Source organism: Anomaloglossus baeobatrachus, assembly GCF_048569485.1.
Source record: "Anomaloglossus baeobatrachus isolate aAnoBae1 chromosome 5 unlocalized genomic scaffold, aAnoBae1.hap1 SUPER_5_unloc_10, whole genome shotgun sequence".
Taxonomy (NCBI): Eukaryota; Metazoa; Chordata; class Amphibia; order Anura; family Aromobatidae; genus Anomaloglossus; species Anomaloglossus baeobatrachus.
In genome coordinates, this window is record NW_027441785.1 from 415092 (window position 1) to 435769 (window position 20678).

Here is a 20678-nt window from a genome sequence, read left to right on the forward strand (position 1 = left end):
CAGCAAATAATATAAAATCCGGTTATTCTGGAAACTATTCTGTTTTATGTCATAAATTGGCACAAGTGTAGATTTTTACTAAAAGGTACAATCATGGGGTAAAACATACCAGAATTTGGCTTCAAATTTAAAGCCAAAGGTAATAGGAAATGAAGAGCCGTTTTCAGAGCCAAAAGCCCCAGCTCACCAAAAAACCGCATTTTACCCATCACTACTGAGGAGCTGATCATGTGACCCCTGACTCCTCCCCTCCATGTGACATCATCACAGGTCCTGGAAGCACAGAGCAGTCACATGTATCCTGTGCGGCTGTTACGCTAGATGCGGGGGTTGGGAAACACCAAGCGAACAGCAAAAAGGAAGGTAACGAAAACCCTGTGTCTATGGAAACTAAACAAGACTAAACCTACTGCTGGTCCCTGGGCCCTCACCACCATAGATAGGTTCCTCACCTCTGCCCCGAGCCGGATACCTGACCCTAGCTATAACTACTGCTGGTCCCTGGGTCCTCACCACCATAGATAGGTTCCTCACCTCTGCCCCGAGCCGGATACCTGACCCTAGCTATAACTACTGCTGGTCCCTGGGTCCTCACCACCATAGATAGGTTCCGCACCTCTGCCCCGAGCCGGATACCTGACCCTAGCTATAACTACTGCTGGTCCCTGGGCCCTCACCACTATAGATAGGTTCCTCACCTCTGCCCCGAGCCGGATACCTGACCCTAGCTATAACTACTGCTGGTCCCTGGGTCCTCACCACCATAGATAGGTTCCTCACCTCTGCGCCGAGCCGGATACCTGACCCTAGCTATAACTACTGCTGGTCCTGGGCCCTCACCACCATAGATAGGTTCCTCACCTCTGCCCCGAGCCGGATACCTGACCCTAGCTATAACTACTGCTGGTCCTGGGCCCTCACCACCATAGATAGGTTCCGCACCTCTGCGCCGAGCCGGATACCTGACCCTAGCTATAACTACTGCTGGGCCCTGGGTCCTCACCACCATAGATAGGTTCCGCACCTCTGCCCCGAGCCGGATACCTGACCCTAGATATAACTACTGCTGGTTCCTGGGCCCTCACCACCATAGATAGGTTCCTCACCTCTGCCCCGAGCCGGATACCTGACCCTAGATATAACTACTGCTGGTTCCTGGGCCCTCACCACCATAGATAGGTTCCTCACCTCTGCCCCGAGCCGGATACCTGACCCTAGATATAACTACTGCTGGTTCCTGGGTCCTCACCACCATAGATAGGTTCCGCACCTCTGCCCCGAGCCGGATACCTGACCCTAGATATAACTACTGCTGGTCCCTGGGTCCTCACCACCATAGATAGGTTCCGCACCTCTGCCCCGAGCCGGATACCTGACCCTAGCTATAACTACTGCTGGTTCCTGGGCCCTCACCACCATAGATAGGTTCCGCACCTCTGCCCCGAGCCGGATACCTGACCCTAGATATAACTACTGCTGGTCCCTGGGTCCTCACCACCATAGATAGGTTCCGCACCTCTGCCCCGAGCCGGATACCTGACCCTAGATATAACTACTGCTGGTCCCTGGGTCCTCACCACCATAGATAGGTTCCGCACCTCTGCCCCGAGCCGGATACCTGACCCTAGCTATAACTACTGCTGGTCCCTGGGCCCTCACCACCATAGATAGGTTCCGCACCTCTGCCCCGAGCCGGATACCTGACCCTAGCTATAACTACTGCTGGGCCCTGGGTCCTCACCACCATAGATAGGTTCCTCACCTCTACGCCGAGCCGGATACCTGACCCTAGCTATATCTACTGCTGGTCCCTGGGTCCTCACCACCATAGATAGGTTCCGCACCTCTGCCCCGAGCCGGATACCTGACCCTAGCTATAACTACTGCTGGTCCCTGGGTCCTCACCACCATAGATAGGTTCCTCACCTCTGCCCTGAGCCGGATACCTGACCCTAGCTATAACTACTGCTGGTCCCTGGCCCTCACCACCATAGATAGGTTCCGCACCTCTGCCCCGAGCCGGATACCTGACCCTAGATATAACTACTGCTGGTCCCTGGGCCCTCACCACCATAGAGAGGTTCCTCACCTCTGCGCCGAGCCGGATACCTGACCCTAGCTATAACTACTGCTGGTCCCTGGGCCCTCACCACCATAGATAGGTTCCGCACCTCTGCGCCGAGCCGGATACCTGACCCTAGCTATAACTACTGCTGGTCCCTGGGCCCTCACCACCATAGATAGGTTCCGCACCTCTGCCCCGAGCCGGATACCTGACCCTAGATATAACTACTGCTGGTCCCTGGGCCCTCACCACCATAGATAGGTTCCGCACCTCTGCCCCGAGCCGGATACCTGACCCTAGCTATAACTACTGCTGGTCCCTGGGCCCTCACCACCATAGATAGGTTCCGCACCTCTGCCCCGAGCCGGATACCTGACCCTAGCTATAACTACTGCTGGTCCCTGGGCCCTCACCACCATAGATAGGTTCCGCACCTCTGCCCCGAGCCGGATACCTGACCCTAGATATAACTACTGCTGGTCCCTGGGCCCTCACCACCATAGATAGGTTCCGCACCTCTGCCCCGAGCCGGATACCTGACCCTAGCTATAACTACTGCTGGTCCCTGGGTCCTCACCACCATAGATAGGTTCCTCACCTCTGCCCTGAGCCGGATACCTGACCCTAGCTATAACTACTGCTGGTCCCTGGGCCCTCACCACCATAGATAGGTTCCGCACCTCTGCCCCGAGCCGGATACCTGACCCTAGATATAACTACTGCTGGTCCCTGGGCCCTCACCACCATAGAGAGGTTCCTCACCTCTGCGCCGAGCCGGATACCTGACCCTAGCTATAACTACTGCTGGTCCCTGGGCCCTCACCACCATAGATAGGTTCCGCACCTCTGCGCCGAGCCGGATACCTGACCCTAGCTATAACTACTGCTGGTCCCTGGGCCCTCACCACCATAGATAGGTTCCGCACCTCTGCCCCGAGCCGGATACCTGACCCTAGATATAACTACTGCTGGTCCCTGGGCCCTCACCACCATAGATAGGTTCCGCACCTCTGCCCCGAGCCGGATACCTGACCCTAGCTATAACTACTGCTGGTCCCTGGGCCCTCACCACCATAGATAGGTTCCGCACCTCTGCCCCGAGCCGGATACCTGACCCTAGCTATAACTACTGCTGGTCCCTGGGCCCTCACCACCATAGATAGGTTCCGCACCTCTGCCCCGAGCCGGATACCTGACCCTAGCTATAACTACTGCTGGTCCCTGGGCCCTCACCACCATAGATAGGTTCCGCACCTCTGCCCCGAGCCGGATACCTGACCCTAGCTATAACTACTGCTGGTCCCTGGGCCCTCACCACCATAGATAGGTTCCGCACCTCTGCCCCGAGCCGGATACCTGACCCTAGCTATAACTACTGCTGGTCCTGGTCCCTCACCACCATAGATAGGTTCCTCACCTCTGCCCCGAGCCGGATACCTGACCCTAGCTATAACTACTGCTGGTCCCTGGGCCCTCACCACCATAGATAGGTTCCGCACCTCTGCGCCGAGCCGGATACCTGACCCTAGCTATAACTACTGCTGGGCCCTGGGTCCCTCACCACCATAGATAGGTTCCGCACCTCTGCCCCGAGCCGGATACCTGACCCTAGCTATAACTACTGCGGGGCCCTCACCACCATAGATAGGTTCCGCACCTCTGCGCCGAGCCGGATACCTGACCCTAGATATAACTACTGCGGGGTCCTAAATAGGGAAAGGGTGGGATGAGCTCTTCATCAACCCCACTAAACACTAAAGACGACACAAGGAGGACACAGGAAAATCCATGAACTACTTATCTACAGGTGACACAGGTAGAAGTTCAGCAGCAATACCACAGAGGAGTACAAGCCACCTGCTTACAACCAAGGCTTGAATGAACTAAAAATATCACCAGCATCTGTCCAAGGAAGTAACTGGTATTTAAGCACCCAGACAATGCTGATGATCTGGTGTAAGGCGAGCTCCTGCTGGGTCCAAAAGGGGGAGAGATAAATCCAGCAGGAAATTAATACTGACAGCAGGAACAATGGAAAGTCAGGGAGCATTCTGCGCAGCCAGATGCTGTGACCTTCTATAGCCAGAAACCACATGACTGTTACTTGTGACAGCAGCTCTGCAGGTGGAGGTGTGTGGAAATTCCCCATTATTGGTCACAGGTGACATTAACCCCTTCAGCACTGAGACTTTCTTGGAGTTTTTCTCTCGCTGATTTCTATGAATTGTGAGTTTTTTGTTCCTTTTCCTCTGATAGATACAGACGCCCCAACTATGAGAGGCCGGAAGTGAGGAACCCAAATAAGGAATAACGTTTGGAACACCATTCTAAGTCTGAACTGGCTGCAAAAACCTAAAAAACATCACTATGGGGAGATAAGGTATGAACACCAGTGACTATGTAAGGGGAATACATGGAATAGCAGAAACTGCTGTGTGAATACTGACCTGAAAAATCCAATAGCTATATGCAAGAGTGAAAATGTGAAAAATGGAATCTGCATTACTGCCATGAACATATGAATCAAGAGAAATTTAGCTACTGAATTGATCAATGCAATAGAGCCCCAACACTACGCCAAAGTATTTCTCTACGTTGGGGTCCCTAGCTTGTGTGTGTCCTCTCATGCAGTTAAAAAACTTACCGTGTATGGGAAGCTGAGACCCAGGCTATATATGCGTATGATATGGATTGGCAATAGGTGTGGAAATAGCCTGGGTCTCAGCTTCCCATACACGGTAAGTTTTTTAACTGCATGAGAGGACACACACAAGCTAGGGACCCCAACGTAGAGAAATACTTTGGCGTAGTGTTGGGGCTCTATTGCATTGATCAATTCAGTAGCTAAATTTCTCTTGATTCATATGTTCATGGCAGTAATGTAGATTCCATTTTTCACATTTTCACTCTTGCATATAGCTATTGGATTTTTCAAGTCAGTATTCACACAGCAGTTTCGGCTATTTCATGTATTCCCCTTACATAGTCACTGGTGTTCATACCTTATCTCCCCATAGTGGAAGTGAGGAACCCTTTCTGCCCTCAGTCCTCGGCCCTTTTCTGCCCTCGGTCCTCGGCCCCTTTCTGCCCTCGGTCCTCGGCCCCTTTCTGCCCTCGGTCCTCGGCCCCTTTCTGCCCTCGGTCCTCGGCCCCTTTCTGCCCTCGGTCCTCGGCCCCTTTCTGCCTTCGGTCCTCGGCCCCTTTCTGCCCTCGGTCCTCGGCCCCTTTCTGCCCTCGGTCCTCGGCCCCTTTCTGCCCTCGGTCCTCGGCCCCTTTCTGCCTTCGGTCCTCGGCCCCTTTCTGCCCTCGGTCCTCGGCCCCTTTCTGCCCTCGGTCCTCGGCCCCTTTCTGCCCTCGGTCCTCGGCCCCTTTCTGCCCTCGGTCCTCGGCCCCTTTCTGCCCTCGGTTTTCTGCCCTCAGTCCTCAGCCCCTTTCTTTCCCCACACAGTATAATGTTCCCCCAGAATGTTCTCATCATATGTTTCCCCTTATTATCTCCAGTAATTGTATTATTACAGTGGATTATCTATGATGTTACATCGTCATCTTCTCCCCATTCAGGTCCCTACAATATCGGATCCTCTCAGTGGAGATCTTCTATAGAAGAGAATTCTCCTGATTGCCCCGTGAAGGATGGATATGGACAGGGACAAGATGGCGGAGAGGATATTACACCTCACCCTAGAGATCCTCTTCCGGCTTACTGGAGAGGTGAGAGATTCTGATGACGTCACATTACATCATTCTTATCTATGGGAATAACAGATGGACAGAACTGGAGAGGTGAGGACTCTGGAAATGTCTGGAGTGAGATTTATTACTGTGTCTCTCCATAACCAGGATTACACAGTAGTGAAGAAGACCTCTAGTGAGCGCTGTCAGGCCCCTGTGTCTGAGGGATGGGGAAGACCCCTGAGCCCAATCACGGGGCCTCCACCTCACCCCCCGATACATGAGGACATCAATGACCAGAAGATCCTAGAACTCATCTACAAGATGATTGAGCTGCTGACTGGAGAGGTGACACTGCTGGGAATGCTGGGACATTATACAGTAACGCTATGGGGGGATCGGGGGTGACGGTATCATTGTATGTGTCAGGTTCCTATAAGGTGTCAGGACGTCACCGTCTATTTCTCCATGGAGGAGTGGGAGTATTTAGAAGGACACAAAGATCTGTACAAGGACGTCATGATGGAGGTTCCCGAGCCCCTCACATCACCAGGTAATAGACAGGACTAAATACACACGGCCTATAATTATCTGTATGTAAGGAAGGAATTCAGTCCCTGTATGTGTCTCCTCCAGGTCTATCCAGTAAGAGGACAACACCAGAGAGATGTCCCCGTCCTCTTCTCCCACAGGACTGTAAACAAGAAGACCCCGATGTTCCTCAGGATCATCAGGTAGATGGAGAGAAGGTGCCATGAAATCTCCCTATGATGTGTAGACGGCTGTGAAGGTCTTGTGCTCAGTCTTGTTTTATCCTCCAGTATTATATGTGTTATACTTGTGTAATGAGAGCGGTGGAGATGGCAGGATTAGGAGAGATAAGAGCATTGATGATTCCTTTTAGTCCTCGTTCACACTACTGTATTTTCAGTTCTGTGCATAAAATAACACAACGTCTCGCCCTCAGACCATTGTTATTGGATGTGACAGTGCAGATGGGGATTTTCTTTCTCACTGACTGAATCTGCGTGTGAGAATAATCCCAGCATCCTCTAGTGCCTTCATAAATCGGAGGAGACTCGTCCATTCAGGTCTGTGTCTGCACAAACCATCAGATTCCCACCAGCTCCACCATACAGCAGACATTGTGTTACGGGTACATTGCAGTTCTGTAATGGAGGAAGCTGTAAATGGTCTTGTAAATTATTAATAGCGGCTGTAAATACCGGATTGTATATGGACGACAAATAAGAAGACTTGTCCTAGTTTTCTGGATGAAGCTGTGATGATTTTTTATCCGGCCGTGTGATCCCGGCATTAGAGGCCGTTACATCCCGGGAAGAGAGGATTTATCTAGAAAGTGTAAAATCTTTCCCTTCCCTGAATATTTCTGCCTCCGGTCACATCCCGTCTGCCGGTATAACGGGCTCCGCACCACAAAACTTACATCCAACTCATCAATTCTGTTGGGTTTTTCTAAGTTACTTTTTTTGTTTTCTCTTTTTTTTAATTTTTTTGTTCCAAATTCTTCAAAATAGTGCAAGAAAAACTATTCACACCCGGTGAACTTTTCCATATTTTTTCACATTACAGCCACAAAAAATTGATTTTATTGGGGGTTTATGTGATAACAACACAAAGTAGCAAACATTTGTGAAGTATAAAGGAAATTATACATAAATTTCTAAATATGTTAAGAAATGTAACTCTGAAAATTGTGATGTGCATTAGTATTCAGCCCCCTGAGTGAATACTTTGCAGGACCTCCTTTCACTACAATTGCTGCTGCCAGTCTCTTGGGGATATGTCTACCAGCTTTGCACATCTAGAGGTGACATTTTTTGCCCCTTTTACTTTATAAAACAGCTCTATTTCAGGTAAATTGGATGAATTGCATCTGTGAAGCAATTTTCAATTCTTATGTTTTGCTTTTAAAAATATCCATTATTTTATAAAGACCAAATTTGTGGAGTTTATGACTTCTATAGTTGTCCTGTGGACAGATCTTCCCCCTGAGCTCTAGATCTCTCCTGCTTTACCACTGACCACAGGCCTCTTGGCTGCTTCTCTATAATTAGTGCTCTCCTTGCTTGGGATGTTGGTTTAGGTGGACGGCCATGTCTTTGTCGTTTTGCAGTTGTGCTATATGTGACAACTCAGCATCTGGAGATTTGTGTGAGGGGTGAACTGTTCTTAATTAGGCCAGACCTTTTGTTTCTTTGATTGCCAAATCAAGAGAAGTTAGCCATTGTTTAATATCAGACTGACTGGAGCCCTATTGCCTGTTAAATGTTGATTGCCTCAGCCTCTTTGACTATGTCAATTAGAGCAATGTTATGCAGTCGAATTGAACTGAACCAATGAGAGAACAGCCATCTCCCACCAATCCTGTAAGATACAATACTCTGAAATGAGAACTGAGGGGTATAAAAAGGGCTTTGCTCTTCTTTCCACATTCATTTTGCAGGACTTCAGCCTAAAATCCACATTTGTAGCTGTAAGACACAGATCTGCTTCACTGCTCAATGCTGAGCCCACAATTGTGCCTGGAGAACCCAGGTTAGGACAATTCAGTTGCCTGGCTACATATCTTGCTGTGCTCAGTCATCTTTCTAAGCTTGCCGCTATATCCTCTCTGTGGGTGCTCATCAAAAGTGAGGCGCTGCTGACTGGGATAGTTGGCCCAGGAAGCCCCGAAGTCACAAAGATTCTAATCCCTCGCGAGCCAACGGATGGGAGAGACTCTGTCGCTTGTACCATCTTGTGTTCTTGCTGGAAATGTATATGTGTTTGCTTGTTGGTGACCAATAACGTCTCACCAAGGTGTGGTTCCCTCATCCTGTGTTGTCTGAGAAGTGTTCTGCCCACAAAAAATGAGTGTGAGCATTCAGTGGTATGAGCCCTGGTCCGAGCAGTCTTTCTGAAGACAGCCAGGCCAGCGGATGACCGTACCCACTGACCTTCGTGTCTCCACACTATGCTCCTGCCATTTTTGGATGATGGATTGAAAAGTGCTTAGTGAGATGTTCAGAGCTTTGGCTATTTTTTTTTATAACTGAAGCCAGCTTTACTCTTCTGCACAACTTTATCCCTGACCTGTCTGGTGGGTTTCTTGGTTTTCCAGATGCTGTTTGATCCCTAATGTTCTGAAACAAAACTTATGAAATCTTCACAAAACACCTGTAGTTATACTGAGAATAAATGATACAGGTGACTCAATTTACTAATTATGTGACTTCTGGAGGCAATTGGTCACTCAGGGGCATCATACTACAAGGGGCTTAATACAAATGCACATCACAATATTCAGATTTATATTTTTAAATATTTAGAAAACCATCTATCATTTCCTTTACACTTCACAAATACTTGTTACTTAATGCTGGTATATCACATAAAACCCTAATAAAATGCATTTACATTTGTGGGTATGACATTAAAATAAGTGGAAACGTTCCGGGGTGTGAATACCCTTACAAGGGGAAAAATTCCTTCATGACTAAAAATATTAGACTAATTCCCTGGATCAATGTCCCATCACAAAATCTAGTACTGATAACCTGCCATAATATACTTTTTACGGAAGGCATCCAAGCCCGCCTTGAATTTTTGTAGTCGATCAAGAATTATCACATCATGTGTCAGAGAGTTCCATATTCTCACTGCTCTTACAGTAAAGAATCCCCATCTCTGATTATGATTGAACCTCCTTGTCATCATTGCGTTGTAAAAAGCTAATTAGAAATATCTCGGTAATGCCCCTGATATACTTGTACATTGTAATAAAATCGCCCCGTAGCCTTTGTGTTCCAAATGAATAACCCCAAGCTTGCTAACCTGTCCTCCTATTGCAGACCTTCCATTCCTTTACTGGTCGCTCTTCTCTGCGCTCTAGTTCAGTTATGTCCTCCTCATTCACTGGAGCCCGAAACTGTGCAGAATATTGTAAGTGTGGCCGCACTAGTGACTTGTATAGAGGCAAAACTGTTCTTGTCCGGAGCATCTGTGCCTCGTTCACTGCATCCTATTATATTATCTGCCTCGGCAGCAGCTCCCTGGCACTGGTTGGTTTTCTCGTCCTCCCGCACACCCATGTCTTTTTCAGTGTCACTTTTCCACAGTAACTATTTAAAAAAATTGTCGTTTAAGAATCAGCCGAAAAAATCTAGAAATCTAAACTCCTGCAAACATACAAAGCACAAAAACCAACAGATTAATATTATAAAATAGTAACGTGCCATACATGTGGGAGAAAAGCCGCTTCGTAATATTATTGGATCGAGGTTCTTTATTTTGGTTAGTGCAACCCCAAAACCATGAATTGTCTTCTTCATGCCATACATGTTAGCGTTATTTCTGCTGCCAGTGATCGGATATAAAGTCTCCAGTAATTATATTACTGTACAGGATTCTTTATGATGTTACATCGTCATCTTCTCCCCATTCAGGTCCCTACAATATCGGATCCTCTCAGTGGAGATCTTCTATATAAGAGAATTCTCCTGATTGCCCCATCAAGGATGGATATGGACAGGGACAAGATGGCGGAGAGGATATTACACCTCACCCTAGAGATCCTCTTCCGGCTTACTGGAGAGGTGAGAGATTCTGATGACGTCACATTACATCATTCTTATCTATGGGAATAACAGATGGACAGAACTGGAGAGGTGAGGACTCTGGAAATGTCTGGAGTGAGATTTATTACTGTGTCTCTCCATAACCAGGATTACACAGTAGTGAAGAAGACCTCTAGTGAGCGCTGTCAGGCCCCTGTGTCTGAGGGATGGGGAAGACCCCTGAGCCCAATCACGGGGCCTCCACCTCACCCCCCGATACATGAGGACATCAATGACCAGAAGATCCTAGAACTCACCTACAAGATGATTGAGCTGCTGACTGGAGAGGTGACACTGCTGGGAATGCTGGGACATTATACAGTAACGCTATGAAGGGATCGGGGGTGACGGTATCATTGTATGTGTCAGGTTCCTATAAGGTGTCAGGACGTCACCGTCTATTTCTCCATGGAGGAGTGGGAGTATTTAGAAGGACACAAAGATCTGTACAAGGACGTCATGATGGAGGTTCCCGAGCCCCTCACATCACCAGGTAATAGACAGGACTAAATACACACGGCCTATAATTATCTGTATGTAAGGAATGAATTCAGTCCCTGTATGTGTCTCCTCCAGTTCTATCCAGTAAGAGGACAACACCAGAGAGATGTCCCCATCCTCTTCTCCCACAGGACTGTAAACAAGAAGATCCCGATGTTCCTCAGGATGTGTCTCCTCCAGTTGTATCCAGTAAGAGATATCTACTCATGTACTTTCTGCACTAATTTTGTGGTTACATTTTTAGATTTTCTGCTCTGTTTTTTTCAGCTGTATTTTCTTTGCTTCTGCTTCTTCTGCTGTTTGTTTCTAGTGCCTTCTCTATGTCGTTATGATGGCAACTCAAAGACCTTCAGAGGGTTCGTGAATACCCTGTTTCCCCGAAAAGATTACCTACACCGAAAATAAGCCCTAGCATGATTTCATGGGATTATTGAAGAATGCTTGAAATATAAGCCCTACTCCATAAATAAGCCCTAGTTACAGTCAAGGCTAGTGTTGGGAGGAGTCAAACTGCGCAATTTCTCAGGAACTTCACTCTCTTAGGGACCCCATCAGTTGTATTTTAAGGTTGATTGTTTAAAGGGAACCTGTCTCCAGATTTGGGGCCTATAAGCTGCAGCCACCACCAGTGGGCTCTTATATACAGCATTCTAACATGCTGTATATACGAGCTCAAGCCACTGTGTAGAACGTAAAAAAACACTTTTCAATACCCACATAAACGGTCGCTGCGGAGCAGACTGGTCGAATGGGTGTCTCCGTTTTCCGGGTCCGGCGCCCTCTCTTTCGGCCATCTTTGTCCTCCTTCTGAAGCCTGGGTGCATGACGCGTCATACGTCATCCATAACAGCCAACACTGGGGATCTGTGCAGGTACACTACAATACTTTTGATCTTCCCTGCTCAAGGCAGATCAAAGTGCGCCTGCGTAGGACCTTGATGCCGGATATTGTGGATGACATAGAACGCATCATCCACAGTAGCTTTAGAAGAAGGAGAACAAAGATGGCTGAAAAAGGAGACGTCTGTAACAGAGAACGGAGACGCCTATCTGACCAGTCTGCTCTGCACTGACCGTTAGGTGAGTATTATCAAGTAATTTTTACGTTCTACACAGTGGCCTGGGCTCTTATATACAGCATGTTAGAATGCTGTATATTAGAGCCCACTGGTGGAAGCCGCAGCTTAGTCACTAAATCTGGTGACAGGTTCCCTTTAAAAAAGTTTGATGACTTCAGAGTCATGTGACATGATGTAACCAAAGGTCTCTTAATTGCAGGAGTCTAAATAAATTGAACAGAAGACAGGCTGGCATGCAGGACTGGCATTGGGGGAAAGGGAGAGCAAACTGGGCAATTTCACAGGGCCCCCATTTTTCTAGGGACCCAGTGTTTATATGCCAATTATAGGACTGCTTAAAGACCTTTTTGACATCACGTCATGTGACCAAAGGTCTCTTAATTACAGAAGTCTAAGGCTATGTGCGCACGTTGCGTAAAAACATGCAGTTACGCTGCGCTTTGTAGCGCAGCGTAACTGCATGCGTCCTGCGTCCCCTGCACAGTCTATGGAGATTGTGCAGGGGCCGTGCGCACGTGGCGTCTAAGAGCGCAGCGCTTCGGCTACTGCCGAAGCGCTGCGCAAAAAGAAGTGACATGTCACTTCTTTCCTGCGCTTTGCCGGCAGCTCCTGCTCTGTCTATGGGAGGAGCTGCAGGCAGAGCGCATGGAATCGGCGCTCACTACGGACATTTCTGCAGCGATCTAAAGCGCACATGTGCTCTTCAGATCGCTGCAGAAATTTCTGCAGGGCTTGTACGCAACGTGCGCACATAGCCTAAAGCTGAAGAGGAGACAGGCTGGTGTGTGTGTGTGTGTGTGTGTGTGTGTGTGTGTTCACGCCAATTTTAACCAGCTTTGCCAAAATTGGCAGAGTTACAGCCGCACACTGAAATGCTAAAGAAAAGGTAATAAAATTTTTGCTTTAGAGAATGTGAGCTAATGGCAAACTACCCTGGAAGGAATGGAGACCCCTACAAAAGGAGATTTGACACCTAGACCCCGATTCATCAAAGCAATTATGGCAGAATTCTGACATAAATGACTTCAAAAGTTCTCAAATATTTTTGTGCAACACAGAGTTGTGAAAAAAATTGTGCGACTTTTGGAGGTTTCACGCCAATTTTAACCAGCTTTGTCAAAATGGGCAGAGCTTGGCCAGAAGAAGGGTGTGATGCCACCGCTTCTCTAATTCATAACAAACGGCGGCGTTCCCTATGCCAGAAATCTCACTCCAGTCCCTGACGTCATTTTTCAGTGTACATCGCCGGTCTTGATGAATTGGAGCCCTAATGTTTATCTGCACAGACCGTAAGACCCTGCTACCTGCTTTGGTTACAAAGCCTAAGGTTAGGCCATCAACGTTACAGTCCCGGACAACCCTATTAAATATCCGGCATATGTCTGTAACTATTTTATTTTTGTCTTAAAAAAAATCTCTTTGAAATCGTCTATGTTTTGGATCAATGTTACAAGGAAATTTTTGCAGCTTTTTCCAACTGTCATGGCGGCGTCAGGATCTGTGGAGATTATAGATTTTGGTACTCTGCATGTTAACTTCTCTGATGTCTGTGAGCAGCGCAGGGAGATGCAGACGTCTAACCACAGGCTTGGCAGGCTAGTAAGAGTTATTCTCTGCTGGGCTGCTTGTTACTGTCTTTAATCACATGCTGTAGAGGAAAGAGTATCGTTCACTACCCTTTTGTATATGCTGGCTGGACTATTTAATTAATGCCAGCCATAGTTTACCTATACTTGTCTGATGAGGTGTTGTGATCCAGACTTACCAGTGGTTGTTGTGCATTATTACTGTGAGCTTTTGTGGTGTTAACCCTTGTTGTCTTTTTTGTTACTGCCTTCCTGCTCTTGTTTTTCTCCTTAATCTCTCACTGTTTATTTCTGTGAGTTTGCAATGTGTCCCGTTTGTCTTAATCTGTGTTTCCTACCGGTCTTAATCTGTGTTTCCATCATATTCCTGCCCCCTTCTATCCCCGGGGGGATAACAGATTATACCTGGTCAGGAGAATAGTAAAGGTACCGTCACACTTAGCGACGCTCCAGCGATCCCACCAGCGATCTTACCTGGCAGGGATTGCCGGAGCGTCGCTACATGGTCGCTGGTGAGCTGTCAAACAGGCAGATCTCCACAGAGATCAGCCACCAGCGACCCTTGTAATGACGCTGTGCTTTGTAACCTTAGTACACATCGGGTTACTAAGCAAAGCGCTTTGCTTATAGTTACCCGATGTTTACCTTGGCTACATGTGCAGGGAGTAGGGAGCCGGCTTCTAGAAGCTGCGGACGCTGGTAACCAAGGTAAATATCGGGTAACCAAGCAAAGCGCTTTGCTTGGTTACCCGATGTGTACCTTGGTTACTAGCGTCCGCAGAAGCCGGCTTCCTGCTCCCTGCACATTCAGATCGTTGCTCTCTCACTGTCAAATACAGCGATGTGTGCTTCACAGCTGGAGAGCAACGACCAAAAATGGTCCAGGACATTCAGCAATGACCGGCGACCTCACAGCAGGGGCCAGGTCGTTGCTGGATGTCACACACAACGACATCGCTAGCAAGATCGCTGTTGCGTCACAAAAACTGTGACTCAGCAGTGATGTCGCTAGCGATGTCGCTTAGTGAGATGTGGCCTTAAGGCATGTCACTCCGGCATCTCTATCTTCAGGGGTAATCCAGAATTTAGGAATAGCTTATGTTCCCCTAGCGTGAGGGACAGTATAGGAGCCCCCTGTCCCTCATTATACTGCAGTCACATTGTCACAATCAATCAGATTATTTATTATAGCACATTCCCGAGAACTGGTGCTAGGAATGGGAGATCCGAATTAACAAGGATGTAACTCTTAAGGCCCCGTTACACGCAACGACGTATCTAACGATATGTCGTCGGGGTCACGGAATTTGTGACACACATCCGGCATCGTTAGCGACGTCGTTGCGTGGGACACCTACGAGCGACCGCTAACGATCCGAAATACTCACCAAATCGTTGATTGTTGACACGTCGTTTATTTTCCAAATATCGTTGCTCGTTCTGGACACAGGTTGTTCGTCATTCCTGAGGTAGCAATCATCGCTACGCGTGGCACCCCGGGAACGACAGACAACAGCGTTCGGCAACAAGGTGGGAGTGACGTTAATGCGCTGCTCTCCGCCCCTCCGCTTCTATTAGTGGTCCACTGTGTGACATCGCTGTGACGCCGCATAAACCTCCCCCTTAAAAAAGAGGTTGTTCGCCGGCCACAGCGACGTCGTTAGGAAGGTAAGTCCATTTGACGCGTCTTCGCAATATTGTTCGCCACGGGCAGCGATTTGCCCTTGACGCACGCACAATGGGGGCTGGTGTGATCGCTAGTGACATTGCTAGCGATGTCGCTGCGTGTAAAGCAGCCTTTAGATGTTGAAATTGGACAACAGATTCAAAATACATTTTTTCCTAATTTAATTTCTGATGTTTTGGTTTAAAAAAATGTACTTTCAGGATAATATCATTAAAAAAATAATAATTGTTTTTATTTTTAGCAGATGACTGTATTGGGAGTTTAGATGGAAATCTAATATCTTCAGAATTTATAACAGATGATGAAAGTATCACACATGATACCTATGAAGAGCATGCTGTTGTCCCAGATATTCCTCCAGTCCTTCGTCGGAAAGCTCTATCATCAGATCTTTTCAAACAAGTCCAAAATTCAGATTTATCCCAGAATTGTAAGCAAAATAAAAGTTACAGAAGGGATGTGGAACATGAAACGGCTCTTACAAGGGACAAACCATTTTCATGCTCAAAATGTGGGAAATGTTTTATCAGGAAAGCACATCTTAATATCCATCAAATAACTCACACAGGGAAGAAGCCATTCTCATGCGCAGAATGTGGGAAATGTTTTATTAGGAAATCAGATCTTGTTAGGCATCAAAGAATTCACACAGGGGAGAAACCATATTCATGTTCAGAGTGTGGGAAATATTTTATTGGGAAATCAGAACTTGTTAGACATCTAAGATCTCACACAGGGGAGAAGCCATTCTCATGCCCAGAATGTGGTAAATGTTTTACTTCGAAATCAAGTCTTGTTGACCATGGAAAACTTCACACAGGTGAGACGCCACTTTCATGTTCAGAGTGTGGGAAATGTTTTAATTGGAAATCAGAACTTGTTCTACATCAAAGATCTCACACAGGGCAGAAGTCAATTTCATGTACAGAATGTGGGAAATGTTTTATTCGGAAATCAGATCTTGTTAGGCATCAAAGATCTCACACAGGGGAGAAGCCATTTTCATGTTCAGAATGTGGGAAATGTTTTATTCAGAAATCAGCTATTGTTAGGCATCAAAGATGTCATACAGGGGAGAAGCTATTTTCATGTTCAGAGTGTGGGAAATGTTATATTCAAAAATCAGATCTTGTTGTGCATCAAAAATCTCACACAGGGGAGAAGCCATTTTCATGTTCAGAGTGTGGGAAATGTTTTATTCGGAAATCAGATCTTGTTGTGCATCAAAAATCTCACACAGGGGAGAAGCCATTTTCATGTTCAGAGTGTGGGAAATGTTTTATTCGAAAATCAGATCTTGTTGTGCATCAAAAATCTCACACAGGGGAGAAGCCATTTTCATGTTCAGAGTGTGGGAAATGTTTTATTCGGAAATCAGATCTTGTTGTGCATCAAAAATCTCACACAGGGGAGAATCCATTTTCATGTTCAGAGTGTGGGAAATGTTTTATTCGGAAATCAGATCTTGTTGTGCATCAAAGATTTCACACAGGGGAGAAGCCATTCTTATGCCCAGAATGTGGTAAATGTTTTACTTGGAAATCAGGTCTTGTTTACCATCAAAAAAATCACACAAAATAAACCATTTTTATGCTCGGAATGTGCAAAATGTAATTCTCAGAAATCACATCTTGTTAAACATGTGAAGAAGTTGCACAGAGAAGGAACCTTTTTCATGTTGTGAATAATTGAAATGTGTAACTAATAAATCAAGTCTTGCCGAACATCAGAAAACCAACAGAGCGCAGAAGCTATTCTTGCTTTCAGAATTTGCCAAATGTTTTTAACATTAATTAGGTCCGGTTATCAGATGAGTCACACAGGAGAAGCCATCATGATGTATTATAATTCAAAGGTTTTTTCCAAAAATTGGCTACAATTCCTTAAGTAAGAATTGGTCAGGGAAAGAACCATTTTCTTTCTTTTTAAACTTATTGTATTTTTCGGACCATAAGACACACCTAGGTTTTGATGGAGGAATATAGGGAAAGAGATTCACACAAAAAATGTGGTCATGACGCACTGTTATGGGGGATCTGCTGCTGACACTGGTACAGGGGCTAAAATCTCCCATTTCTGTACTAATGTCCCCCATCCGTGGCCACTTCCAGGTATATGTGTCTCCCATCCTTGTGTATATGTCTATCCTAGTATATATGTTGCCCATCTTTATCCCATTCTGGTATATATGATCCCCATCCTCGTATACAACCCCTGGCAAAAATTATGGACTAACCTGGCTCGGAGGATGTTCATTCAGTTGTTTAATTTTGTAGAAAAAAAGCAGATCACAGACATGGCACCAAACTAAAGTTATTTCAAATGTCAACTTTCTGGCTTTAAGAAACAGTAAAAGAAATCAAGGAAAAAAAATGTGCTAGCCAGTAACGGTTACTTTTTTAGACCAAGCAGGGGAAAAAATATGGAATCAATTAATTCTGAGGAAAAAATGATGAAATCATGAAAAACAAACAAACAAAAGAACAGTCCAATACATCACTAATATTTTGTTGCACCACCTCTGGCTTTTATAACAGCTTGCAGTCTCTGAGGCATGGACTTAATGGGTAACAAACAGTACTCTTCATCAATCTGGCTCCAACTTTCTCTGTTGCCAGATCAGCTTTGTAGGTTGGAGCCTTGTCATGGGCCATTTTCTTCAACTTCCACCAAAGATTTTCAATTGGATTGAGATCCGGACTATTTGCAGGCCATGACATTGACCTTATGTGTCTTCTTCAAGGAATGTTTTCACAGTTTGCTCTATGGCAGGATGCATTATCATCTTGATTAATGATGTCATCATCCCCAAACATCCTTTCAATTGAAGGGATAAGAAAAGTGTCCAAAATTTCAATGTAAACTTGGGCATTTATTGAATATGTAATGACAGCCATCTCCCCAGTGCTTTTACCTGACATGCCGCCCAATATCATCAATGACTGTGGAAATTTGCATGTTCTCTTCAGGCAGTCATCTTTATAAATCTCATTGGAACGACACCAAACAAAAGTTCCAGCATCATCACCTTGCCCAATGCAGATTTGCGATTCATCACTGAATATGACTTTCATACAGTCATCCACAGTCCACGATTTATTTTCCTTAGCCCATTGTAACCTTGTTTTTTTCTGTTTAGGTGTTAAAGATGGCTTTTGTTTAGCTTTTCTGTATGTAAATCCCATTTCCTTTAGACTGTTTCTTACAGTTCGGGCACAGACATTGACTCCAGTTTTCTCACTTTTGTTCCTTATTTGTTTTGTTGTGCATTTCCTGTTTTGGAGACATATTGCTTTAAGTTTCTGGTCTTGGCACTTTGTTGTCTTCTTTCGTCTACCAGTATGTTTACCTTTAACAACCTTCCCATATTGTTTGTATTTAGTCCAGATTTTAGCCACAGCTGACTGTGAACAACCAAGATCTTTTGCAACAGTGCGTGATGATTTACCCTCTTTCAAGTATTTGATAATCCTGTCCTTTGTTTCAATTGTCATCTCTCGTGTTGGAGCCATGATTCATGTCAGTCCACTTGGTGCAACAGCTCTCCAAGGTGTGATCACTCCTTTTTAGATGCAGACTAAGGAGCAGATCTTATTTGATGCAGGTGTTAGTTTTGGGAATGGAAATTTACAGGGTGATTCCATAATTTTTACCTCAGAATTGTGTGATTCCATCATTTTTTCCCCCGCTTGGTCTAAAAAAGTAACCGTTACTGGCTAGTATTTTTTTTTTCATTATTTCTTTGTGTTTCTTAAAGCTAGAAAGTTGCCATTTGAAATTACTTTAGTTTTGTGCCATGCCTGTGATCTGCTTTTCTTCTACAAAATTCAACAACTGAATGAACATCCTCCTAACCAGGTGATTCCATAATTTTTGCGAGGGGTTCTATATGGCCCTTGTCCTAGTATATATGTTTCCATCCTTGTATATATGGCCATCATTTTGTGCCCATTCTGGTATATATTTCCCCATCATGCTGCACACATAAGGAAAAAAAAATGATTATACTCACCATCTCTCCACTCTCGCGGTACACTGTGTTCTCTTCTGATGCTCGCAAGTGTTATGGCAGTCAGCCAAGCCACAAGCCATGTGCCCAATGAATGTTTCATCGACGGGAGGAAGCCGGCCAGCAATGACAGTTGTGTGGTTCCCCAGCTGGGCAAATGCCCGGGGGTCATATTTATTGAAAGGTTTTAACATATAAGTCAATGTACTCCAACATACATTGGTCACTCTTATCACTATCACATTGTGACATTGTGACTTATCACATGTTATGTGACATTGGTTACGCGCTTGTTTTATGTTATACTGATTGGTTCTTCTGGAATATCACGTAAATCAGAGACCACCTAATTCAAATGGATACCAAGATAATATTCCTGGCATGCTGCATGTTCCAATTGGTCTTTATCTTGTTCTTACATAATCTAGAGACTTTTTAATATCAACTTGTGTAATGTGGAACATGCTGAGTCATGCCTAATCATGCCATGTGCATCAGGGGCCACTCTTAGGGTACCGTCACACTAAGCGATGCAACCAGCGATCTGATCTGGCAGGGATCGCTTGAGCGTTGCTACATGGTCGCTGGTGAGCTGTCAATCAGGCAGATCTCCACAGAGATCAGCCACCAGTGACCCGTGTAATGCCGCTGTGCTTGGTAGCCATGGTACACATTGGGTTACTAAGCAAAATGCTTTGCTTAGTTACCCGATGTGTAACATGGTTACCAGCGTCTGCAGCTGCCGGAATCCGGCTCCCTGCACACGTAGGCAGGGTACACATCGAGTTAATAAGCAAAGCGCTTTGCATAGTTACCCAAAGTGTACCCTGGCTACGTGTGCAGGGAGCTAGCGCTGTCAGCCTGAGAGCAGCGTACGCTGGTAACCAAGGTACATATCGGGTATCCAAGCAAAGTGCTTTGCTTAGTTACCCGATGTGTATCATGGTTACAAGCGTACTGCAGGCTGCCAGAAGGCGACTCCCTGCTCCCTGCACATTTAGATCGTTGGATCCCGCTGTCAAACGCACCGATGCGTGCTTCACAGCAGGAGAGCAACGAGCAAAAAATGAACCAGAGCAGTGTGTAACGATCAGCGATTTCACAGCAGGGGCCAGGTCGCTGCTTAGTGTCACACACAGCGAGATCGCTGATGAGGTCACTGGTGCGTCACAAAACCTCGCTAGCGATCTCACTATGTGAGAAGTACCCCTTAGAGATAAGATTTGGTACATATTAGAAGATGTACGAACACTTAATATATCATTTTATATTTAAAGGCACATTACACTGAATATGGCATTCACACAGATCTGGATGTTATGCACATCCATGTTAGGTGTAGCAAATTCAAACAATAATATTAATAGCAACAATCTGGTCTTGTAAACAAGATTATTTCCGTAACTTAAGTGACTTCAGCATGTAAGCGGCGCAGCAGATGACATTACTGCCATGAGTCC

The 20678-nt window shown here is 46.0% G+C and overlaps 1 protein-coding gene across 1 annotated transcript in view; it reads left to right on the forward strand.

Annotated features, from left to right (window-relative positions):
* The window catches only part of LOC142258776 (uncharacterized), a 296846-nt gene extending 279917 nt beyond the window's left edge, over positions 1 to 16929 (forward strand). Inside the window, 1 exon segment of the mRNA XM_075331375.1 lies at positions 16178 to 16929. Coding sequence (XP_075187490.1) covers positions 16178 to 16790 — 613 coding nt within the window. The 3' untranslated portion in view covers positions 16791 to 16929.
* Positions 16930 to 20678: the final 3749 nt, after the last annotated feature.